A 21,421-nucleotide genomic window follows, 5' to 3' on the forward strand; every position below is an offset into this window, starting at 1 on the left:
TCTAGGTACAACTTCCCAAACATCATTTGACATGATAGAGCTGTACTCTTCCACCATGGCATCCACCCACACTTGGTGTTGAACAGCTTCCTGAAAGCTAGAGGATTCTCCAACCTGAGCTACCAATGCTTGGTATCTATCTGGTTGTCTGCGTTGCCTCTTCTCGGCTATAGGAGCTCCAACAAACTCCTCTGCATCCCTCAGTGTTTGCCGCACTTCTTTGCTCGTTCTACCATTGGTGTGGGAGGTCCAACCAATTCTTCCTCCTCACTTTGTTGTTCCATCTGTTGAGAAGCAACTGCATTTCCTCCCTCTGAGGAAATACTGGTACTAGTCACTGTACTTTTCCGAGGTGTATGTTCTGCTGCCTGTCCTTCTTGTTGCCCCTGTTGTTCTTGGACTAATAGAACATCCCCTGGCTGATCTTCTGCAGGCATTTCACGATATTTCTTGAAAGTTTTGTCTTCCATGAACTTTGCGTCTCATCTTACTACAATCTTCCTGTTGCCTGGAATGTAGATACTATATGCCCTTGAGGTCTCATTGTATCCAACGAAATACACCTTCTCTGTAGTTTGATCCAGTTTTCTACGCTTCTTGTCCAGAATGTGGCAATAGGCCATGCTTCTGAATATCCTTAGATGGCTGACTTCCAGCTTCTTCCCTGTGAATACTCCTTCGTGCATTCTCTTCCCCAATGCCTTGTGAGGAGTTCTCTTATGAATATATATTGTCATGTTGCAAGCTTCTCCCCATAGATACCTAGGTAGATCCTGATCATACAACATGGCCTTGGCTACCCCAATAATACTTCGATTCTTCCGTTCTGCCACTCCATTTTGCTCTGAGTTATATGGAGTTGTCCACTCTCTTTCAATGCCCTCCTTTGCGTAGAAATCTGTGAAGTACTTGTCTGTATATTCTCCACTGTTATCTGAATGCAACACCTTTATCTTTTTCCCTGTCATATTTTCAACAAGAGCCTTGAACTCTCTGAAACGATCAAAGACCTCATCCTTGGTCTTTAAGAAATAGATCCAGGTTTTTCTGGAGTGATTATCGATAAAAGTGACAAAGTATTCGCCACCACTAAGAGCCCTTGTGGACATAGGACCGCAGATATCTAAGTGTATTAATCCTAACACATCTCGTGCTCTATTGTTACTTCTGGGAAAAGTTGTTTTAGCGTACTTTCCTAGTACACATCCTCTGCAAAAGTCAGCATGTTCATTGCTTAGGATTGATACCCCTATAACAGTCTCTCTGAGCATCATTAGTGCTCCATGGTGTAAGTGCCCCATTCGCATGTGCCATAATTCAATTTCGCTCCTCACCATTACAATGATTGCCTATCAGTGCCATTGTCGATTCAAGCTACAAACTATACAACGTGTTGCTTCAAACCCCAATTTTCTTTTTCCTCTTCCAGCCTAGATGCTTAATGTATACTTTCTTTTCGATAAAGTATACATCATATCCCTTGTCTTGTAACTGGGACACTGAAATTAGATTAATCCCTAATCCTAGCAAATGCAGAACATTGGTGGCTCAGATGTCGATCCCTGCTTCCGTCTGAAAAGCTATGATGCCTCTCCCTACAGGAATACACCTCATTATGTTTCCCATAGTTATTTGGAAGTCCATCTGTTCTTCTTGATAGCTCGAGAAATGTTCTCGTACTCCAGTCATATGAGCTAAAGCCCCGCTGTCACTGTACCAAAAATCCGTTGATGCTGAATTAGCTAAGTTCATCTAATCTGGTAGACAAATCTTGGATATTTTGAGAATCCATATTGTGCCAACTTTTGATGCTAACCTATCCCAGCAACTGTTGTAGGAAAAATTGTGTCTTCCTCGTTGAATCTTCTCCTACGTTGTTCCTTTTACCACTGATAAGTTTCAAATGAAAAGACTTACATCTTTGTCGACTCACCCAAAGAGAGTTTTCCCACGAAATCCGATCTCTTTGATTTGAATTGTTCAATCCTCTCGGAGATTTAAATTTCTACCCTTGCAGCGATTTTGAATTCCCTTCCTTTATTAGTGTTGGATCTTCTGGCTCTTCTCTTCTAAGGAGCTACAGTAACAATAACAATAAGGGGCTACAGTATTATAGGGACCTAACAAAATAACGCACACACAAAATAAGATAGACACCAATATTTTTGGACTAGCTTCCCCGAAAAAACCACAAATGGAAAACTGGTGCAACATATGAGGGTTTATTTTATTATTATGCAATAGTAAAAATAGAAGTACAATATTTGGATGCCCAACTGGCAATCCTCCAACAAATAATCTCGCCAAAAATATTTAGGAGAAAAATTCTCCATCTGCAAACAAACTTAGCCTCCCTCTAGCATGCACAATTCGTACGACCTCTGAAACTGCTCCAAATTGGGTCATCTAGCCTCCTCTTGCCACTAGAAAAATTCACTCTACCTTCTGGAATATCTTTTCGACCACCGAAAACTAATCCAAACCCTTCCCAACAATTCGCTCAACTAGACTGGCTAACTTGCACCACCTGGACGACTTTCTCTGCAGAATATTTCAACCTCCCTTCTGCTAGCTCTCCGGTATTGGAAAATCCACTAGAACACTTTGTTGCTACTCCCTCAAATCACTGATGCTCTCCTTCTCTGCCTCAAACTCACTTCCTTGTTGAATACTTGCAACTGGATAGCTTGATCTACCAAGGAACACGCTCACCTCCTCTCACAACTGTGTAAATCGTGTCTATTTCCATCCCATCGATTTCCTCTTATAATCTCTCACTGGAGAACCAACGGCTATGATTAGATCCTCATCAATGACCAAGATCATCTTAGACTTAATCTTTGTGAGTCTCTAAAGCTTTCTTGATCATCCTTAATTAATTCCATTAATTAATCAATTTTCCTAAGTTACACTAAGGCATTTTTTAATTACTCATCAATTAATTTAATTAAGGTGTTTTGCAAGCTTATCTCGCGAAACATTTTCTGGCGTTTGGAGATCTCGTGTTCCTTAGTCTCTCAGACACAAATCAAGTCTAGAACATATGTTTGATGTTTCAAAATCTAACATTTTGTTCACACGTGTGAGTTTCTCTAAGGCAAATTTTGTGCTACTGTAGGCCTGAAAATTCAAGAAATGACCAGATTTCAAAGATTTGACCAGTACTGACTTTTGTTGACTATGACTTGTTGAAGATGGCTTGGAGGTGGGTTGACTTGGGTCTTTGTGGCAATCTTAGTCTTGGGTCTTGGATATATCACTTTGACATTATTCTATAAGAAGACAATTTTCTTGGGATTTCCCCCCTGTGGGGTTTTCCATGGCTTGAGCCTAATTTCTTATGTTCTTCGTCTCTTGTGATCTTCATGTTTTGTATATTTTTGATAATGGCTTGAAGAAGAGAATATAAGTTTAATAAGAAGCCAAGAAACATTCACAAGTAATTATCAAGTTAAGAGAAATCTACCCTAATTTACAAGCATCTTGATTTCTCAACATTATCCATAGTTTACCTTCAAATTTAGCGTTTATTTCTCATTGTTTAATCACTATTTTCATGGTTGAAATTCCTGTTGTGATAACCTATTGTTTTGCTGCAATTTTCTCGTTCAAAACCCTAGTTTATGGCAACCTATGTTAAGGTAACCTATTTGAAACTCCTTAGGCTAACCCTAGCCTTTATATTGACCATAGATCCCTTGAACTTGAATTTTGAATCTACACCTTCATCCACCACAAACACTTGTTTGTTATACCTCTATCTAGTGGATTTATGTTATAGGATCCTTAGGTTAAAGTTTGCTTAAGATACTTAGGTTACATGACCTCTAAACCCTACTAGGTACGCATCCCTTCTGTTGGATTGTATCCTTCACTAAAGAGGGGAGTAGTTGCTAAGGTGACAGTCGTGACACTCCCATGTGTTGTACATTGTCTAGGTCACCTAGTGAGGCTTTGCACTAGGTGCTATATTTTGTTGCAACAAGCCCTCCAATGAAAAATGTCCAATTTAATACAACATTTCAAAATGGAAAAGGATTGAATATGCGCGGCTTAATACAACTAGACTCAACAAAGAAAATAGCAACATAAACCACCTTCTTTGTTCATCTTTAAAAAGGAAACCATTATTTTGAGCTTCACAAATCACAGAAATCCTAAATCTTTCATACACGAGAACAATGAGTATCAAGTGCCAACAAAAATTTCTTTCGACACATGAAAGTGGTTGCAAAGATATCATTCCAATTCCTAACATAAAGGTTCAATTAATTTGAAATAATACGATAGAGTGCAATAGAAAAGTAGTTTTCTTAATATGTTTAGATGGGTATTTTACATAATAAAACTTGAAAGTAATCTTAAAGTTAAAAACGACTCAACCATACGAAATTAATAGGCCCATATTGCCTCAAATAGAAAAGCACATCAACTTTAACAATAGAATGGAGTTACATCCAATAAAATAAGGCATATGCACCTAAAAAATGGCAATTGATAAAATTAACTAACATTTATTAGTCAAAGCCAACTATTATTGTTTAGATCCTTACCAAAGGTGTCCAAGTCCAAATTCACATGGCAAGAATCTAATGGCAACTTAGATCGCTCATCCACTAACACCTAGATAACCCACCCCCACACTTTAGGTTAGTTGATTGCCAACAAAATAAGGGAATCCCTACACGCTAAGTCTTCAATAGATAAAGATATCCCAAAATAGTTCACAAGTGACTTAATAAGGTTCTTCTCCATCCCATGAGCCATTCTTGCATGGTATTTAACATCTTAATGAAGTTAAATATGACGAGGTTATTAAAGATATTATAGCAACTCCACATGAAGAAGATGTTAGAAAATCAGAAAGGTAGAAAGATTCTCTTACGTTGATAATTACTTGTGATATTCTTATAGTCATATTAACTTTATTTGAGTTCTTGTCTTATATTCTTTTCATCAAGCAATCATCAAATCGAAACATGAAGATCAACGACACCAGATGTAGTCACTTAGCCAAGGCTAAAACCCCTCTATAGGGGAAAGCCTAGTCAAACTCTTCCACTAGCAAATTCAAATCAAATTGAGACAAACCAAGACATTAGACATGAAGAAAAGACCTTCCTCCTCCACCAAGTCAGCCGTCCAAGATGATTATGCAAATTGCAATGGTCTTTTCTTATCCAACAACTTCAACCTAGCAACAATCCAGAATTTCAGCCCCTAGCTTCCATAATTTCAGCCCTACTGCAGATCTAAAATTTTGGCCTCCCTAGTAGCTTCAGAATTTTGTTGAAATTTCTAAGTATTACCCATTAGAAATACTATCTATATTCTCTGGTTTATTTTCCTACTTGTTAGTTACGAACAAGTTATTTAACAATATAAATACTGAAATAAAAACAAAACAGTCTCAACCATCTACAAATCAATAGCTGAAAGAAATAGCAAACACACAAGTGACACCATTATTTTTGAACAACTCGTCCCTAGAAAAACCCAACTTGGGAAAACCGGTGCAGCAATTCTAAGGGTTATTTTACTATGCATTCTTTCTTAGTACAACTAGGTGCCAAACCGACTCACCCGACAGAGAAAATAATCTGGTAGTACTACCTCTTTATTCGGAAGAAAATATTCGGAAAGTCTACCCCACGAAATCCTCTCTAGCACAACTGAAGCACTGCGTCAACCCTCTTGGCCTCTGCATCAACCTGAAAACCCCCTGCGTCAGCTCTCTGAGGCTTTGTGCAGCCTCTCTGGCTCTCTTTGTCAGTCTTGCAGCCTCTGTGTGGATGATGCAGGCCCTCCTAGCCTCTGCACTGTCTCTGCTAGCCTCTGTGTGGCTCTCTCTGGCTTCTACGTCTACCTCTGCGCTAGTCTTTCAGCACTATATTTGCCTCTCTATCTCATACTCACTGACCCTCGATGCACACTGATCACTCATTCGATTTCTCTTAGCAAACCTCGCTCTAGAAAATAGAATGACTGATCACTCTGGTGTATTCTACAACTAACCTTCAAGCCTCCTCTTATACTTTTCTTGTTGGTCCTTCAACGGCCGAGATTACATCTCTAATAAACGGCTAAGATTAGATTTGGCTTGATCCATGTCATTTGGAACCTTTTAACCCAATTTTATATTAATACCCATTAAAAATAATAATTATTTTAATATCTCCTTAACCAGGTAGAATCTGCCCAAACCATTTATGGGTCTTGGAGATCTCATGTGTTTTAGCCTCTCCACCAATTTTCATGGCTAGAGCACATCCGATGCTACCCCAAATCAACACTCCCTCTTAGCAAGGACTGTGCTCTAGTAATACTCCACACTGAGCATCACTCTGATTATACGGCACTGGTACCTGTGCTGATGCTAGGCCTCCCCACCCAACATCCTCTACATAGTTGCATCCTGTACTGCTACCCATGGCCCTGCCACTGGCACTGTTGCATCCATATGGTAGCTCCCTCTGCATCTGTGTTGTTGCTGGTCCTTTCTCCCAACACTGCATCTGCACTGCAACTCAGTTACTGAGATGTAAGTCACTGATCCACCCAACTACCGACATACCTGTCAGGCTAGAAACACTCTCGATGTTGAAGCTCTCTCCTTCGCTATCTCGTGCTCCCTTTACTGCCTCTGCGCTGCTGCAACAACTCCCTACCTCTCGCACCATTGCAAACCTCTTTGTGCCACCTGCACTGCTGCAACTGTTGATTTCGGGTAGCATAAGATGTGCTCTAGCCAAAAAAATTGGTGGACAGGCTAAAGCACATGAGATCTCCAAGACCCAGAAATGGTTTAGGGAAATTCTAACCGGTTTGGGAGATATTAAAATAATTAATATTTTTAATGGAGTTCCTAAGTCTAAACTTAGGAAAAATAAAATATTAATAGGTATTAATATAAAACTGGGTTAGAAGGTTCCAAAAGTCATCGATCAAGCCATATCTAATCTTAGTCGTTGATTAGAGATTTAATCTCGGCCGTTGAAGGACCAACAGGAAAAGTATAAGAGGAAGCTTGAGGGTCAGTTGGAGAACACACCAAAGTGATCAGTCATACGATTTGCTAGAGCGGGGTTGCTAAGCAAAGTCGAATCAGTGATCAGCAACGAGGGGCAATGAGTACTGGGAAGAGAGGCAAAGACAGTGCCAAGAGACCAGCGCAAAAGCAGGGAACGAAAGGCAGCAGCCAGTTCAGGCCACGCACAGCCCAGCAGAGACAGCGCAAAGGCCAAAGGGACTACATCATCCAAGTAGAGGCTACCGGAGTGATGCAGAGGATCCCAGAGGCTGCGCAGTGCCTCAAAGGGTTGATGCAAAGAGGTTTGAGGTTGCAGGAGTGACGCAGAGGGTCCTAGAGGCCGCGCAATGCCTCAGAGGGTTGATGCCTCTAAGTCGCTACTTCCCTCCTAGAAGTTCTCTGCTAGACTCCCTCTGAGTCTTGATTTCCCTCCTAGAAACCCACCTGCCAACCATCAAGTCGCACCTCTCCAATCTCCTATGCACCTACAAGACTGATCTGGAATTCTTGGCTAGAAATCCACCTAGGTAGCAACTCCCTCTACCTTGGTTTTGCCTTGTTAGGTACTATTCTGTCTCGGCAACAACAGCACCCCACCAGCTTCACTCCCCACAATCTGCCCACAGCTTCCTATGCCCCAGCAACTAAAGGATTGAGCCTCTAGGTCTGTGAAATCCCATCACTGGATGAAATTCTCCCTAGCCAACTGTGTGAACCCTCCTATTCTCTGCATGGCTCTTTGTGGGCCTTTTCTGCCATCCTCAGCCTCTGCGCTGGCCTTTCTCTGGCTCGAATTGATGACGCAATCCCTCTGCATCAACCCTTCTCCGTCGCTTTCTGGTAGGAACAGCTTCTGTCACTCGGGACAATTGTTTTTGCTACAAATGCTCTGATTCAGTTGGTGCCTTCAGCTCTCTTGTGATCTGCAACCACACTCTGATACCATGTTGAAATTTCTAAGTATTACTCGTTAGAAATGTTATCTATATTCTCTAGTTTATTTCTCCTACTTGTTAATTACGAACAAGTTATTTAACCATATAAACACTGAAATAAACACAATACAGTCTCAACCATCTACAGATCAATAGCTGAAAGAAACAGCAAACACACAAGTGACACTGTTATTTTTGGACAACTCGTCCCTGGAAAAACCCAACTTGGGAAAACCGGTGCAGCAATTCTAAGGGTTATTTTATTATGCAGTCTTTCTGAGTACAACTGGGTGCCAAACCGGCTCACCCGACAAAGAAAATAATCCGACAGTAATACCTCTCTATTTGGAAGGAGATATTCGAAAAGTCTGCCACACGAAACCCTCTCCATCACAACTGAAGCACTGCGTCAGCCCTCCTGGACTCTGCGTCAGCCTGAAAACCCCCTCCGTCATCTCTCTGAGGCTCTGCGCAACCTCTCTGTCTCTTTGCATCACTCTTAGTGCCTCTGCGTGGATGATGCAGGCCCTCCTAGCCTCTGCATTGTCTCTGCTAGCCTCTGCGTGGCTCCCTCTGGCTTCTGTGTCTGCCTCTCTACCTCTGCGCTAGTCTGGTAGGAACAGCTTCTGTCACTCGGGACAATTGTTTTTGCTACAAATGCTCTGATTCAGCTGGTGCCTTCAGCTCTCTTGTGATCTACAACCACACTCTGATACCATGTTGAGATTTCTAAGTATTACTCGTTAGAAATGTTATCTATATTCTCTAGTTTATTCTCCTACTTGTTAATTACGAACAAGTTATTTAACCATATAAACACTGAAATAAACACAATACAGTCTCAACCATATACAGATCAATAGCTGAAAGAAACAGCAAACACACGAGTGACACTGTTATTTTTGGACAACTCGTCCCTGGAAAAGCCCAACTTGGGAATACCGGTGCAGCAATTCTGAGGGTTATTTTATTATGCAGTCTTTCTGAGTACAACTGGGTGCCAAACCGGCTCACCCGACAAAGAAAATAATCTGACAATAATACCTCTCTATTTGGAAGGAGATATTCGAAAAGTCTGCCACACGAAACCCTCTCCATCACAACTGAAGCACTGCATCAACCCTCCTGGACTCTGCATCAGCCTGAAAACCCCCTCCGTCATCTCTCTGAGGCTCTGCGCAACCTCTCTGTCTCTTTGCGTCACTCTTAGCGCCTCTCCGTGGATGATGCAGGCCCTCCTAGCCTCTGCATTGTCTCTGCTAGCCTCTGCGTGGCTCCCTCTGTCTTCTGTGTCTGCCTCTCTACCTCTGCGTTGGTCTTCCGACACTATCTCTGCCTCTCTGTCTCGTACTCACTGACCCTTGCTGCAAACTGATCACTCATTCAATTTCTCTTAGCAAACCTCGCTCTAGAAAATCGAATGATTGATCACTTTGTTTTATTCTCCAACTGACCCTCAAGCCTCCTTTTATCCTTTTCCTGTTGGTCCTTCAACAGCTGAAATTGCATCTCTAATCAACGGCTAAGATTAGATTTGGCTTGATCCATGTCATTTGGAACCTTCTAACCCAACTTTATATTAATACCCATTAATATTTTATTTTTCCTAAGTTTAGACTTAGAAACTCCATTAAAAATATTAATTATTTTAATATCTCCTTAACGGGGTAGAATCCGTCCAAACCATTTATGGGCCTTGGAGATCTCATGTGCTTTAGCCTCTCCACCAATTTTCATGGCTAGAGCACATCCATTGCTACCCCAAATCAACAAATTTCGCACATGTGAGTTCAAGAGTGAGAAAAACAGCATCTACTTGCTTGACAAGTGTCACCTTCTCCTTCGCTAGGGATTTTTCCTTCTTCTAGGTAATTTTGCTCTTCTTTTCTGCCTCCAGCTATTGGAGATCGAACTTCTTGATTGGTAAATCAAATCAAGTCGAATAGTTATCAATATATAGTGAATCTGTGAGGTCGAATTCCCTTGATGAGGCCGATTTGGTGAAGGAGGCCTAAATGGCCTAATTTACATCAAAATAAATTTCTTTCTTGATTAATAAAGCCCAAGAAGGGTCTTTTACGTGATGACAAGGACAAGGATTCTTGACACAAACTATAGAAGCCTACAATGGAGGCTTTGACCTAAAAATCATTGACCCAAGGATGAAATCCATGTTTTAATAAGTCAATTTCTTTTATAATAGAATTTATTTTTCTTTCTTTTGACGAATGCATTACATTATGACTCAAATACAATTATGAAGACCGACACTAGTTACGTTTTTCAACACTCCCTCTTAACTAGGGAGGTATTCATAATTACATATATACAAAGGCACATGGAAGATCTCAAAATGATATGCTCTATGAAGAGTCATAGCACACACAGTGCAATAGATTAAATACCTAACCAGGGTACAGTAATCGGGTGGGACTAAGGTGTACTCAAGCGTTAGCCACCAAGGTCGAAGCTCCATGACCAACGCCACCCTCCCTACTTCGAGATCTAGACATCAACACACAGGTCAACCAGATGTCCTCCCAAGCATCTTGTTGCCACAAGATGCTTCATCTCTTGCAATCAACTAAATCAGATATATATATCGACCAATCTAAGCATTCTTTAAACATTCAACTTTTTACACAGAGATCCTACACAATTATAACCCCAATCAGTAATAAACCTTCAATAAATATACAAGTAAACACAAACCTTTGGGGTCCTCAATCATTCTGATGCTACTTATATCATCATCAAGTTATCCAAATATAACTTGTTGGAAGCTTTCTTCTTTCACTTCTTCAGTAGCACCAAATATAGCCTTAGTACTTCTCAAGTCTTTTGTTTAGAAATACATATGTAGTACTTTCATTCTTTCTTCAAGGTATTTTACTTATGACTGTCATAATATGCCCTCCCTCTTAACTAGGGAGATATATCCTTTCTTCTATCCAAGCTCCCTCTCAACTTAGGGAGATCAACAACTACCTTCTTTTATAACATCGAAGAAACTTCAACCTTTCAAGGCTTCATTCTTTCTCATGGCATCAAGGTCATCTTGATCATCATCATTCTTGTAGCTTCCTTCATCATGCTCATCATTATTATCATCTTATGAACATCTTCAACATCTTGAAGATTATGTACCTACAAAACATTAATAGCAAGCATAACCAAATACAAATATAGAGAAGCATGAAGTCAACTATATCCAAATCATGTCATTACAATGGAAGCATCAAAACATTCAAGCTTTAGACATCAAACACCTAAACCTAGTTAGGTTCATAATCAGCAAGGTTTACATCCTTTTATATTCTAGACTTCAACAACTTGCTAGGGTTTTGTCACAAACCCTAGACTCCATCTTTGAGACTTAAAACCTTAGATATCATCAACACAATCAAGATATCAATCATTTCATATATATCTAAGGTTTCAACAATATGCTTTTTAGAATTACATGTCAAACTCTACTAGGGTTTGTTACAAACCATAGATTTTATCAATAAAACCAAATTATGTATAAAAACAATCAAATTAGCATACCAGCATTTCATATCTATGGTTTCATTGTTATTTCCTTCTTTCTATGATTTTGTTGTAAACCCTAGATGCAACCATCAAACTCCAAAATTAGATAACAATTTTGACTAGGCTAGGGTTTCGATCATACAGAAGAATATACATCTAGGGTTTCATTCCTAGGACCTTACCTTAACTATCACAAGGGTTTTGTTCATAAACCCTAATTCACCAAACCCTAAACATCTAGGGTTTTATCATATAATCTAGACATTCACAGCGAACCCTAAAGGACTAGGGTTTTTACCACAACATTATCAAAACCCTAAACTTCAAAAGAATATGATTTCATTATATTTTCTAGACTTTATCAACAACCCCTAACTAGACTAGGGTTTCATTAGTAACATCCACATACCATTAGCATCAAGACGCTAGGGTTTTACAGTGAACCCTAAAGGTTAGGGTTTCACAAAAATGATCAAATGATAAGAGATAGTATAACGAGGGTAGATGCAATCTAATGCTTAATCACCCTAACAAGAATCTTTATGATTCAAAACTCTAGACATAAAGATGTTAGTAATGCAAAACAAATTTCAAAAGAAGAGGGATCATAAGTCATATGGTCTGGGTTCGAGTTCAGGTTCGGCAATGATTAGGTTCAGTTTGAGTTCGAATTTTTTTATGAGGTTCACCATTAGGTTTGCCTACATACATTTTATATATATATATATATATATACATATATTAAGTTTAAAATGAAATATAGGATAAAATAGTAAGATATCAACATCAATAAACATAAAAAATGCTATCACGAACATGGAAATTGCAAGGATAGATTACAAGCTTGAGTTGTGACATGAGGTTATGAGTTTTGATCTATGGACTTGGTAAATGGTTATGAGGTTCGATAAGGTTCCCCAAACCTCAAAAAAATTTAAGGTTTGCCAAAATTCGAACCTCAAGGTTGAAGTTCGACGAACCTTGTGACATAGCCTTCTGCAACAGAACTTGTAGTTTAAGACATACCTTGAGTTGTTATTTAACAAGCCTTGTAGGACATCAATGCTTGAAGGGCTTCCTTTGAAATAGAATTTCTTTCATGATTCAAGTCTTTCCTTTGAAGTATCCTCCACCACCTTTGTGTTTTCTGCAAGCTTTCCTACCAAGGAAAACATAAAGAAAAAGGTTGAGTATACAATACAAACGTATCTCAATGTGAGGAGGAAACCAAACATGAAAGATGACACAAAGAAAAATATACTTATCCTTTGGTGAAATGGTGAAGGATCCCTCTTAATTTAGTCCTTTAGAGGGATACCTACAACTTGAACAATCCAAAAGTTTTAAAAAGATATATTAGATCAACAAACTCTAGAAATCAAAACATAAAAGAAAACATTGCAAAACTTGAAGTAGAAGGATATGCAAGGAAATACTTAATAAGTCTTTGACTTCAGATTCTTCAGTCTTGTTCTTCTTGGGTGGAGCTTCATCGACAATATTTGTATGTTCCCTTCTCTCTTCTTATTTCTTGGATTTTCAGGACATTGATTTTTGTATTGTCCCATCTTATGACAATTGTAGCATTCAATATTTGATAGATCAACCTTCCTCTTTAGACCTTTGAACTTCCTGTATGCTCCTTTTTTCTTGTGATGAGCAGAGTAGGCATTTGAAGTGTTTTTTTCTTCATCCTCCTTGCTACTTGCTAATGACATGCGAGTTTCTTCTTGATTGCATGCATTCCACATTTGTTCAAAGGTTGGTGCATCCTACCAACTGCTAATTCCTTATGCAAAAGAGCTCCGAGATTTTGGTAGACCTAGTAGTGTAGCAATCACGAGTTCTTTCTCTGGAACAATTTCATCAATAGCTTGGAATTCACCTCCTATTTTAGAGATCCTTACAAAATATGATGAGACAATATCATCTTTTGTCATCTATATTGTTCTTAGTTCATTCTTGAAACTAGACCAATGTTCTTGATGGTAAACAATTTAGAGAGGGCTTCATATATTTCTTGTGCAAATTCTATATTGGATATGTATAGGATTAGATTGTCCTTAACTCCATCTACTATTAGATTCACGGCCAAGATGTCAGTTTCCCTGTACTTTTCCTTTCCAGCATCATTTGTAGGTTTCTTAACTTTTCCTTGAGCAAAATCCAAAACTTTGTGCTTAGCAAGAATATGATCCATTCTCTTCTTCCATGTCGTGTACTTGGAGGCTCCTTCTAGCTTATTTTCAGTCTTAATTGTCATGTCTTCTTTGATTGATATAGATAGTAGAACTTCCTCTTCTTATATGATCCTTATCCTTTGAACCTTTCTATATATCTTCAAGCTGCCCTTTTTCTTCCTTTTTCACCTTAGCTTTGATACCATGTTAGAAAATCAAAAAGGCAGAAAGATTCTCTTATGTTGATATTGTGATATTCGTGTAATCTTATTCACTTTCTTTATCTTCTTCTTTTATCTTCTTTTCATCAAGCAATTATCAAATCAAAACATGAAGATCAACGACACCAAATGTAGGCACTCAACCAGGGCTAAAACCCCTCTATAGGGGAAAACCTAGCCAAACTCTTCCACTAGCAAATTCAAATCAAATTGAGACAAACCAAGACCTTAGACCAGAACAAAAGACCTTCCTCCTCCACCAAGTCATCCTGCCAATGATGATGCAAATTTCAGTAGTCTCTTCTTATCTAGCTGCTTCAGCCCAGCAACAACCCAAAATTTCAGCCCACAGCTTCAAGAATTTCAGCCCCACTGCAGATCTGAAATTTCGGCCTTCCCAATAGCTTCAAAATTTCGCACATGTGAGTTAAAGAGAGAGAAAAACAACTTCTACTTGCCTGAAAAGTGTCACCTTCTCCTTCGCTAGGGTTTTCTCCTTCTTGGGAATTTTGCTCTTCTTTTCTGCCTCCAGCTACCGCAAATCGAACTTCTTGATTGGTATATCAAATGAAGTCAAATAGCTGCCAATATATAGTGAATCTGCAAGGTCGAATTCCGTTGATGAGACCGACTTTTCCTTCCTTGAAGCCAACTTGGTCGAGGAGGCCTAGATGACCTCATTTACATCAAAATAAATTTCTTGGTTGATTGATAAAGCCCAAGAAAGGTATTTTACATGATGACAAGGACAAGGACTCTTGACACAAACCCTAGAAGCCTACAATCGAGGCTTTGACCTAAAAACCATTGATCCGAGCATGAAACCCATGCCTTAATAAGTCAATTTCTTTTACAATAAAAATTATTTTTCTTTCTTTTGACAAATACATTACATTATGACTCAAATACAACTAAGAAGATCGACACTAGTTATATTTTTCAACAGAAGATATTTGTGATTAAGGCATTCAAGCATCCACTTCCTCATCTCTTGAAGGCATGGTTGTGTGTTGATTTCTAGTAACATCGAAGGTGCTCTAAGTCTCAAATTTTGCAGGGAGGCTTGGGCACATGTATTACAAAGAACCCAGAAAGCGTTATAGGAAATTCCACCCAAAGACAGTTTTATTAAAATAATTAATTATTTTTAATGAAACCCTAAGTCTAAACTTAAGAAATTAAAATAATTAATGGGTATTAATCTAATTGTGGGTGTAACTTCTGGAATAAGACGACGATAAAGCAAAAATGATCTTCGTCATTGATTAGTTTCTAATCTGGGCCGTTCAAAGTCAACGAGAAAATTATTTAAGGAAGCTTGAGGGTCATTTGGGAGGCACACCGAGAGAGATCAAGAAGATAGAATTTCTCAGAGAGGGTAGCGAAGCAGTTGCTAAAGGAGTGATCGAAGTGATCTTTTGCAATGAGGGGCAGAGATAGTATCCAGAAGAGGGAATTTTCCCTGGGCCGGAGAGTACAAGGAAGAGAGGGCAGTACGATGTCCAAAGAGAGACAGACATTAGCCCACGCAGATTTGATGCAGTGGCAATGCAAGCCTTAGAGGGAGATCGAATTCTTGCAAAGCAAAATCAAGTTTCAAAAGCCAGGAGCCGGGGTGAGAGACCAAGAGGCAAAAAATCGGAATTTCGAGCCAGTAGAAGGTCCGAAGGAGGAGCAACGTGATTCCCAACAGGGGTGACGCAGAGACTGCGTGAATCTTACCTAGTTTTGTGCAGAGGCCAAGCGTAGGAGACGTGGAGGCTCCATTCCAGCGTGATTAGACTTAGATTCGTCCAGTGACAGGGTGAGAGCATCTCACTATTTGTTTTGTCCAGTTTCTCTTTGTATCAGAATGCTAGTTGAGCATCCAACGAATTGTACTCAGACTTACTACTGCATAATAATAAAACCCTCAGATTTGTTGCACCAATTTTACCGCATTGGATATTTCTAGGGACATTTGTCCAAAAATAATGGTGTTATTGTGTTGTATTTCCCTTCTTTCTCAGTTTCTTGTTTCCGCATATAATTTAATTAAGTGAAGGTTGCAGTGTATGTATTTCGAAATTTTCCGCAGGAAATTGCAAGTAATTTGTTTAAAGGAACATTAACAAATAGGAGAAATATCATTAGTTGTTGTAGTAGGGATTCCAGTTTAGGAATTTTGACACTGTGGTGAAACATTTTCCTTTTAAAACTTCTTATTTTGATGAGCATTTTTGATGATTTGGAGAGAGCTAACTTTGTAAAAGTGGCCATTGAAGATTAAAAAGGTTCACGTATGCATACTCCCTCGTACTCCCTCATCTAAAAAAGTGGACAGCTAAGAATATGAATGAATTGACACTTTTTTCAAGATTGGTAGCAGTAGATGTAACATAAATCTTCTTGGAAACCAATCTATAATACTGATGGTGAGGGTTATAGGACTAAAGTGCATTTTTTTTGTCTCTTAGGTAGCTAAGCATCGTGGAGGAATGTTCAGAAAGTTTTGGGATGAATCAGCGGCCATTTTTTCACATGATGAGAGCAGATTTGTTTCAACATATGGAGCATTTGTATGATAGTCAAAAAACAGAAGCATTCAGACATATTTTCACATAGATGGAACGGATTTTCTCGCATTAAAAGGGAATGTATTTTACTATAAAAGTGCAGAAAGCTTCCAGCCAATAATATTTTCAGCTCTTGATTAATTTATGCATGAAAAATCAACTAGAAGAACATGTTTTCAGGACAGAAAATTGTATGAGACAGTGATGTTTTCAATATTGAATGCAGAATTTCCAGGCATCCAGAAGAGGGCAGCAAGCCCAAATTATGAGCTAAAAAAAATTGGATGTGTAACTTTGTCCCTGTACATGTTTTCTAGAGCACAGCAAAGATCAATGTTGTAGATTGTGTTGAAGCCGCTTAAGCCCTTAATGCTCACATGTATGATGGATGATTTTTGTAGAAGTCAAGGTGAGCAATTGCTGGAGCATATAGATCAAGCTATTGAAAGGCACATTATAGATTGTGCAAATGTTTTATGGATTAACAACGAGCTGCCCTAATCACGTTGCAGACTTTATATCAGCCCTAATCACCAATGGATAGAGCAAGCATGCAGGGGCAGTGGTTCTCCTTGTGATCATTCTTTGTTTGTTGCCATTTACATGGTTCCACTTGATATTTTAGCCAAGCTATCAGGAAGAATCAAACGTGTGTCTTCAATGTCTTGAGTATACCCTTGTTTTGGTTTATTGCCAAATACAAGGGAAGACTTTATCATATTCATGGGATGCTAGCATGGTTGCATCCGAGCATTTGTTTCTATCTATGTTAGAGTAAGATAGTAAGAATAAGCTCAAACTGCAAGCATTGTTTCATTTTATATTCCCTTTGGCATTTTTTCTTGTGACTCCATGGAAAATCCATTTTATGAAAATTTCAAACAATTACATTGTGAACTGTGTTATTTGGGACTACATAATGAGAATATGAAACTATCCCACCACAAGGTTTCTCTCCATGTTAGCGGATATAGCTAGTCTGGCATAGATTTGAGGTCCTCATACACTTGCTTGAGTGCACGCCCCCATATGGAGCCAGGTGTTACCCTTCATATAGCATGAGAATTGTCCTAGTTTGAATATCCTACCTAAGCATGTTGCATTTAGAGGATTTTGGTGTTTGAGCCATCCTGTTGGTGATCTAATGCATATATTATATGGATTATCACATTGATAGCATTATAATTCCATATGTTAAAGGTCTTCATATTCAATCTTCATGAAGCACTAGCCTTGATGAGGATCTTGCAATCTTGATTACTCATTTGTTGACCCCTAGTCAATGCATTGAAAAGAAAACCCATCAACTAAGGGTTTTCCCTAATTATTATGGCTCATTATATGCTTTGGTTGCTCATTCAGATAGTGCATTAGTTTGCTTGGAAAGTTGGCTTTCATATTGGTCTTTGTGCATTATGGAGACGAACATTCATCAACTAGGGGTTCCAAAGGTTCTGGCGAGATATTAGTTAATTTGTGCACCTTATGATTTTTGATGGTTTACTTAGATGGATGATATGTTTCTTAAGAGCACTCCACTCTATGGCACACATATCTAGATTTGTTGTATTGGTATCTTTGATGGTTTGTTGGAGAGATGAGATGCTTTCTTGAGGAGCACTCCACGTGCACACTTCTCTGAAGCACTTCGCTTCTTTGTGGCTTTTAGTGGCTAGATTTGTTCAAACACACATGCCTTGGCACATATATCTAGAGTGCTCTAGCTTCCATTGTTATTTTGGGCGTGCTTTGAAGATTTTCAAGAGTTTTAGTGGTTTTACACAGCGATCCATGCTCTTTGCACACTTGAGGAGTTTCATTTGGTCATAACACATACATTATACATTACCCAAAAAATAAGTCATAATTCTCCATACCTACATTATTTTCTATACTTAAATTGAAAGCTAAAGTAATAATCGAAATCGAATTCACAAACTTTATCTATACAACCAAAACTTGCAACCCAAGCTTTGGTAAATAATTTTCTTTCAATAAACTAAAGCACGGCTGAAACGATTGTGTTGGTTATAGCGTATATAAACACAATTCATAATTATAGCGTATATAAACACAATTCACACAATTATGATACAAGTCTACAAATAATTAAAACAGGATGGGCAACAAATGCTAACCAATTGTTCTTTTGATAATCTGCATGTCCTCACAATTAACTTATTTAACTTAGAGAGAGATATATGCTTTTACTTTAGCACCATCCATGTTGATCCAGGATTCTTATGTAACAACATTTTGGAGTTTGAGGAGAGTTGGAAACGAATATTCATAAAAAATTAAGTTCGAGCATATCACAAACACATCCTAAATAAAAGCTTCTTTCAAGAGACATTTAGAGCCAACTACCTTTTAGGCATATAGAGATATAAGAATTATACATGGGCCAATTGGAAATCTACCATTTTGTTGTACTGAATTATGCATAAAAGCCAACAATCCCTTACCTCACTTAGAATTAGCACCCCTTTCTTTTCATTTTGACAGGCAACAACTTCATAACTCACAAGGTTCATGCCATCCCGTAAAGATGTTACAAGAGTTATATCTGAAACATCAATGGTTGCTATTCAAATTCATAACTATTTCAACAAAATTAAAATTTTGTATATGAACTTGAGGGGGAAATTGTCCATTTTGCATTAAATACTGAATAAAATCCAACAGTGTCACAAAAAGAGGTGCTCCCAAAACATTTCTGCAAAGTCTTACAGTGAAAGAAACATATTGAGGAATTCCAAAAGTTAAACAAATAGATCTCACAAACACTAAAGTAGAGAAAAAATCAACAAAATATAGTACAATAAGATAGACAAACCTAAAAAATTCTTTAAAGATAAAGTCAAGAGGAAAAGTACCAGTGATTGCATATAGGGCACAAAGTGCATGAAAATCAAGAGAGCGATCCTGCAACCAAGGCAAATCGAACATTCTTTCGATAAAGTAAATATAGGAGAGAAATTTTCGTGTACACTAACTTTTAAAGCATTTTCTAAACTACCCATTAGTGAACATTAGACAAAATATCTCAACATGCAGTATCCCTATAGGATGGTATAATTTAATTTGTAATGTGACAGTCAAAAGAAACGTTGGCAAAGGATACAAAAGAGCTATAACAAGAAATCATTGAACAGTTATTGAACAAACATAATCTTTACGATTAAGCACTGCTACAAACAAGGAGCAGGTATTTATTGTTTCAATCTAAAGGCTAAGGTTATGCACAAACCTAAAATTTCAAAAAATTATATGTAGAAAAAGATTGTATCCTATTTATATGGATTGATAACAACTAGAAAATTAAAGATCCTTTGAATAAAACAAAGGATTTAATTCCAAATTTTATTATAGAAAATCACTAAAATTAGAGATTGAAAATCCAAATAACAAATTTGGTGGCAAAGCAAACAGTCCCTTTGAAAACAAATAGAATCCAAACCAAACATTACCAAGAAAGAACAAAATAAGGGAAATCTGGAGAAGGAAAATGCTAATAAAGATAACATAATTTTATTAATGTCCTCAGGCAACCACAAGAGTAGGTCAATGGGACTAAAAGATACATCCAGTGTAAATACAAGACATGTGGGAATGCAAATGTGACTCCATTGTAACTCCAAAGCTAAAAAGGCTAAAATATGACTAAAATAAGACTAAAGTGAAATATAGGTACAATTAGAGTATGTATAAAATCACATGAAGTGACCCAAAATGAGTGATGCGGAATATGTCGTTGTTGCACTATGTAACTCCAATCAAGCAAAAGGGGAGCTAAAGATGAGGCCAATAAGGTCAACATCTCCCAAACCTGATGGCCAATGATGAGGGAGGTGAGTAAAGTAATCTCTCCCTATTCGACTCCTCAGGATACGTCGAAAAATTCAACTATATGATCCTGGGGGGAGTAAAGGAGAAAGAACTACTCCTAACATCCAAGGCCAAAAGGAAGAAATTGTTGATTATTCTTTGTCCATTGAGTTGTGGTTGGAAGTAGGTATGGCGCACAGGAGGTGCCCCGCACTGTCTTTGTCTTGAACCATTCTCTTTGACTTTGAGTATGTTAATTTTTGGTAGCATCGGATATGCTCTAGGCCTCAAAATTTTCAGGGAGAGTTAGACACATGCATTCTCCAATACCCAGAAATCGTTTTGGGAAATTCCTCCCAGAGACAGTTTTATTAAAATAATTAATTATTTTTAATGGGACCTTAAGTCTAAATTTAGGAAATTAAAATAATTAATGGGTATTAATCTAAACTGTGGGTGTAAATTCTAGAAGAAGATGAGGATCGAGCCAACATGCTCTAAGCCATTGATTAGAAGTTAATCTGGGTCGTTGGTTGTCAAACAGAAAGATATAAAAACAAGCTTCAAGGGCACTTGGAGTACACATCGAGTGAAGATCAGAAGATTGATTTTTTAAAGCAGAGCAGCTACTAGAAAGAATTTCGAAGTGATCTTTTGCAGTGAGAGGCAGGGATAGTAACCAGTGAGGACTTTTTCTTGGGCCAGAGAATACAAGGCAGAGAGGACAGAACGAAGTCCAGAGAGAGGCTGACGTTGGCCCGCGCAGTGCTGACACTGTGGCAACGCAGAGCCTAGAGGGAGATTGAATTCTTGCTAGTGAAATCGAGTTTCAAAAGCCAGGAGCCGAGGTGTGAGACTGGGAGGCTAGAAATCAAAGTTTCTGTTAGTATTTGGTAGCATCAGATGTGCTCTAGCCATGAAAATTGGTGGAGAGGCTAAGGCACATGAGTTCTAAAGAACCTAGAAATCGTTTGGTGAAATTCCACCCAGATTGTATTTTATTAAACTAATTAATATTTTTAATGGGGTTCCTAAGTCTAAACTTCGGAAAATTCAAGTATTATTGGGTATTAATCAAAATATGGGTGAGAATGTTCTAGAAATCGGATCAAGTCAAGTTTTAATCTTAGCCGTTGAT

At 38.4% G+C, this 21,421-nt stretch overlaps 1 protein-coding gene across 3 annotated transcripts in view; it reads right to left on the minus strand.

Annotated features, from left to right (window-relative positions):
* LOC149209632 (alpha,alpha-trehalose-phosphate synthase [UDP-forming] 1-like) overlaps window positions 1–21,421 on the minus strand; it is a 232,362-nt gene that overhangs the window by 118,134 nt on the left and 92,807 nt on the right. For all 3 annotated transcript variants that reach the window (XM_089396424.1, XM_089396422.1, XM_089396423.1), the window contains exons 8-9: window positions 19,332–19,380; window positions 18,921–19,021 (exon numbers count right to left, since the gene is read on the minus strand). In XM_089396424.1, the coding sequence (XP_089252550.1) occupies window positions 18,921–19,021; window positions 19,332–19,380 (150 nt within the window). The remainder of the gene's footprint in view (window positions 1–18,920; window positions 19,022–19,331; window positions 19,381–21,421) is intronic.

Source organism: Pinus tabuliformis, chromosome 1_2, assembly GCF_031772625.1.
Source record: "Pinus tabuliformis cultivar Carrire ecotype Pingquan chromosome 1_2, CPIR1, whole genome shotgun sequence".
Classification (NCBI taxonomy): domain Eukaryota; kingdom Viridiplantae; phylum Streptophyta; class Pinopsida; order Pinales; family Pinaceae; genus Pinus; species Pinus tabuliformis.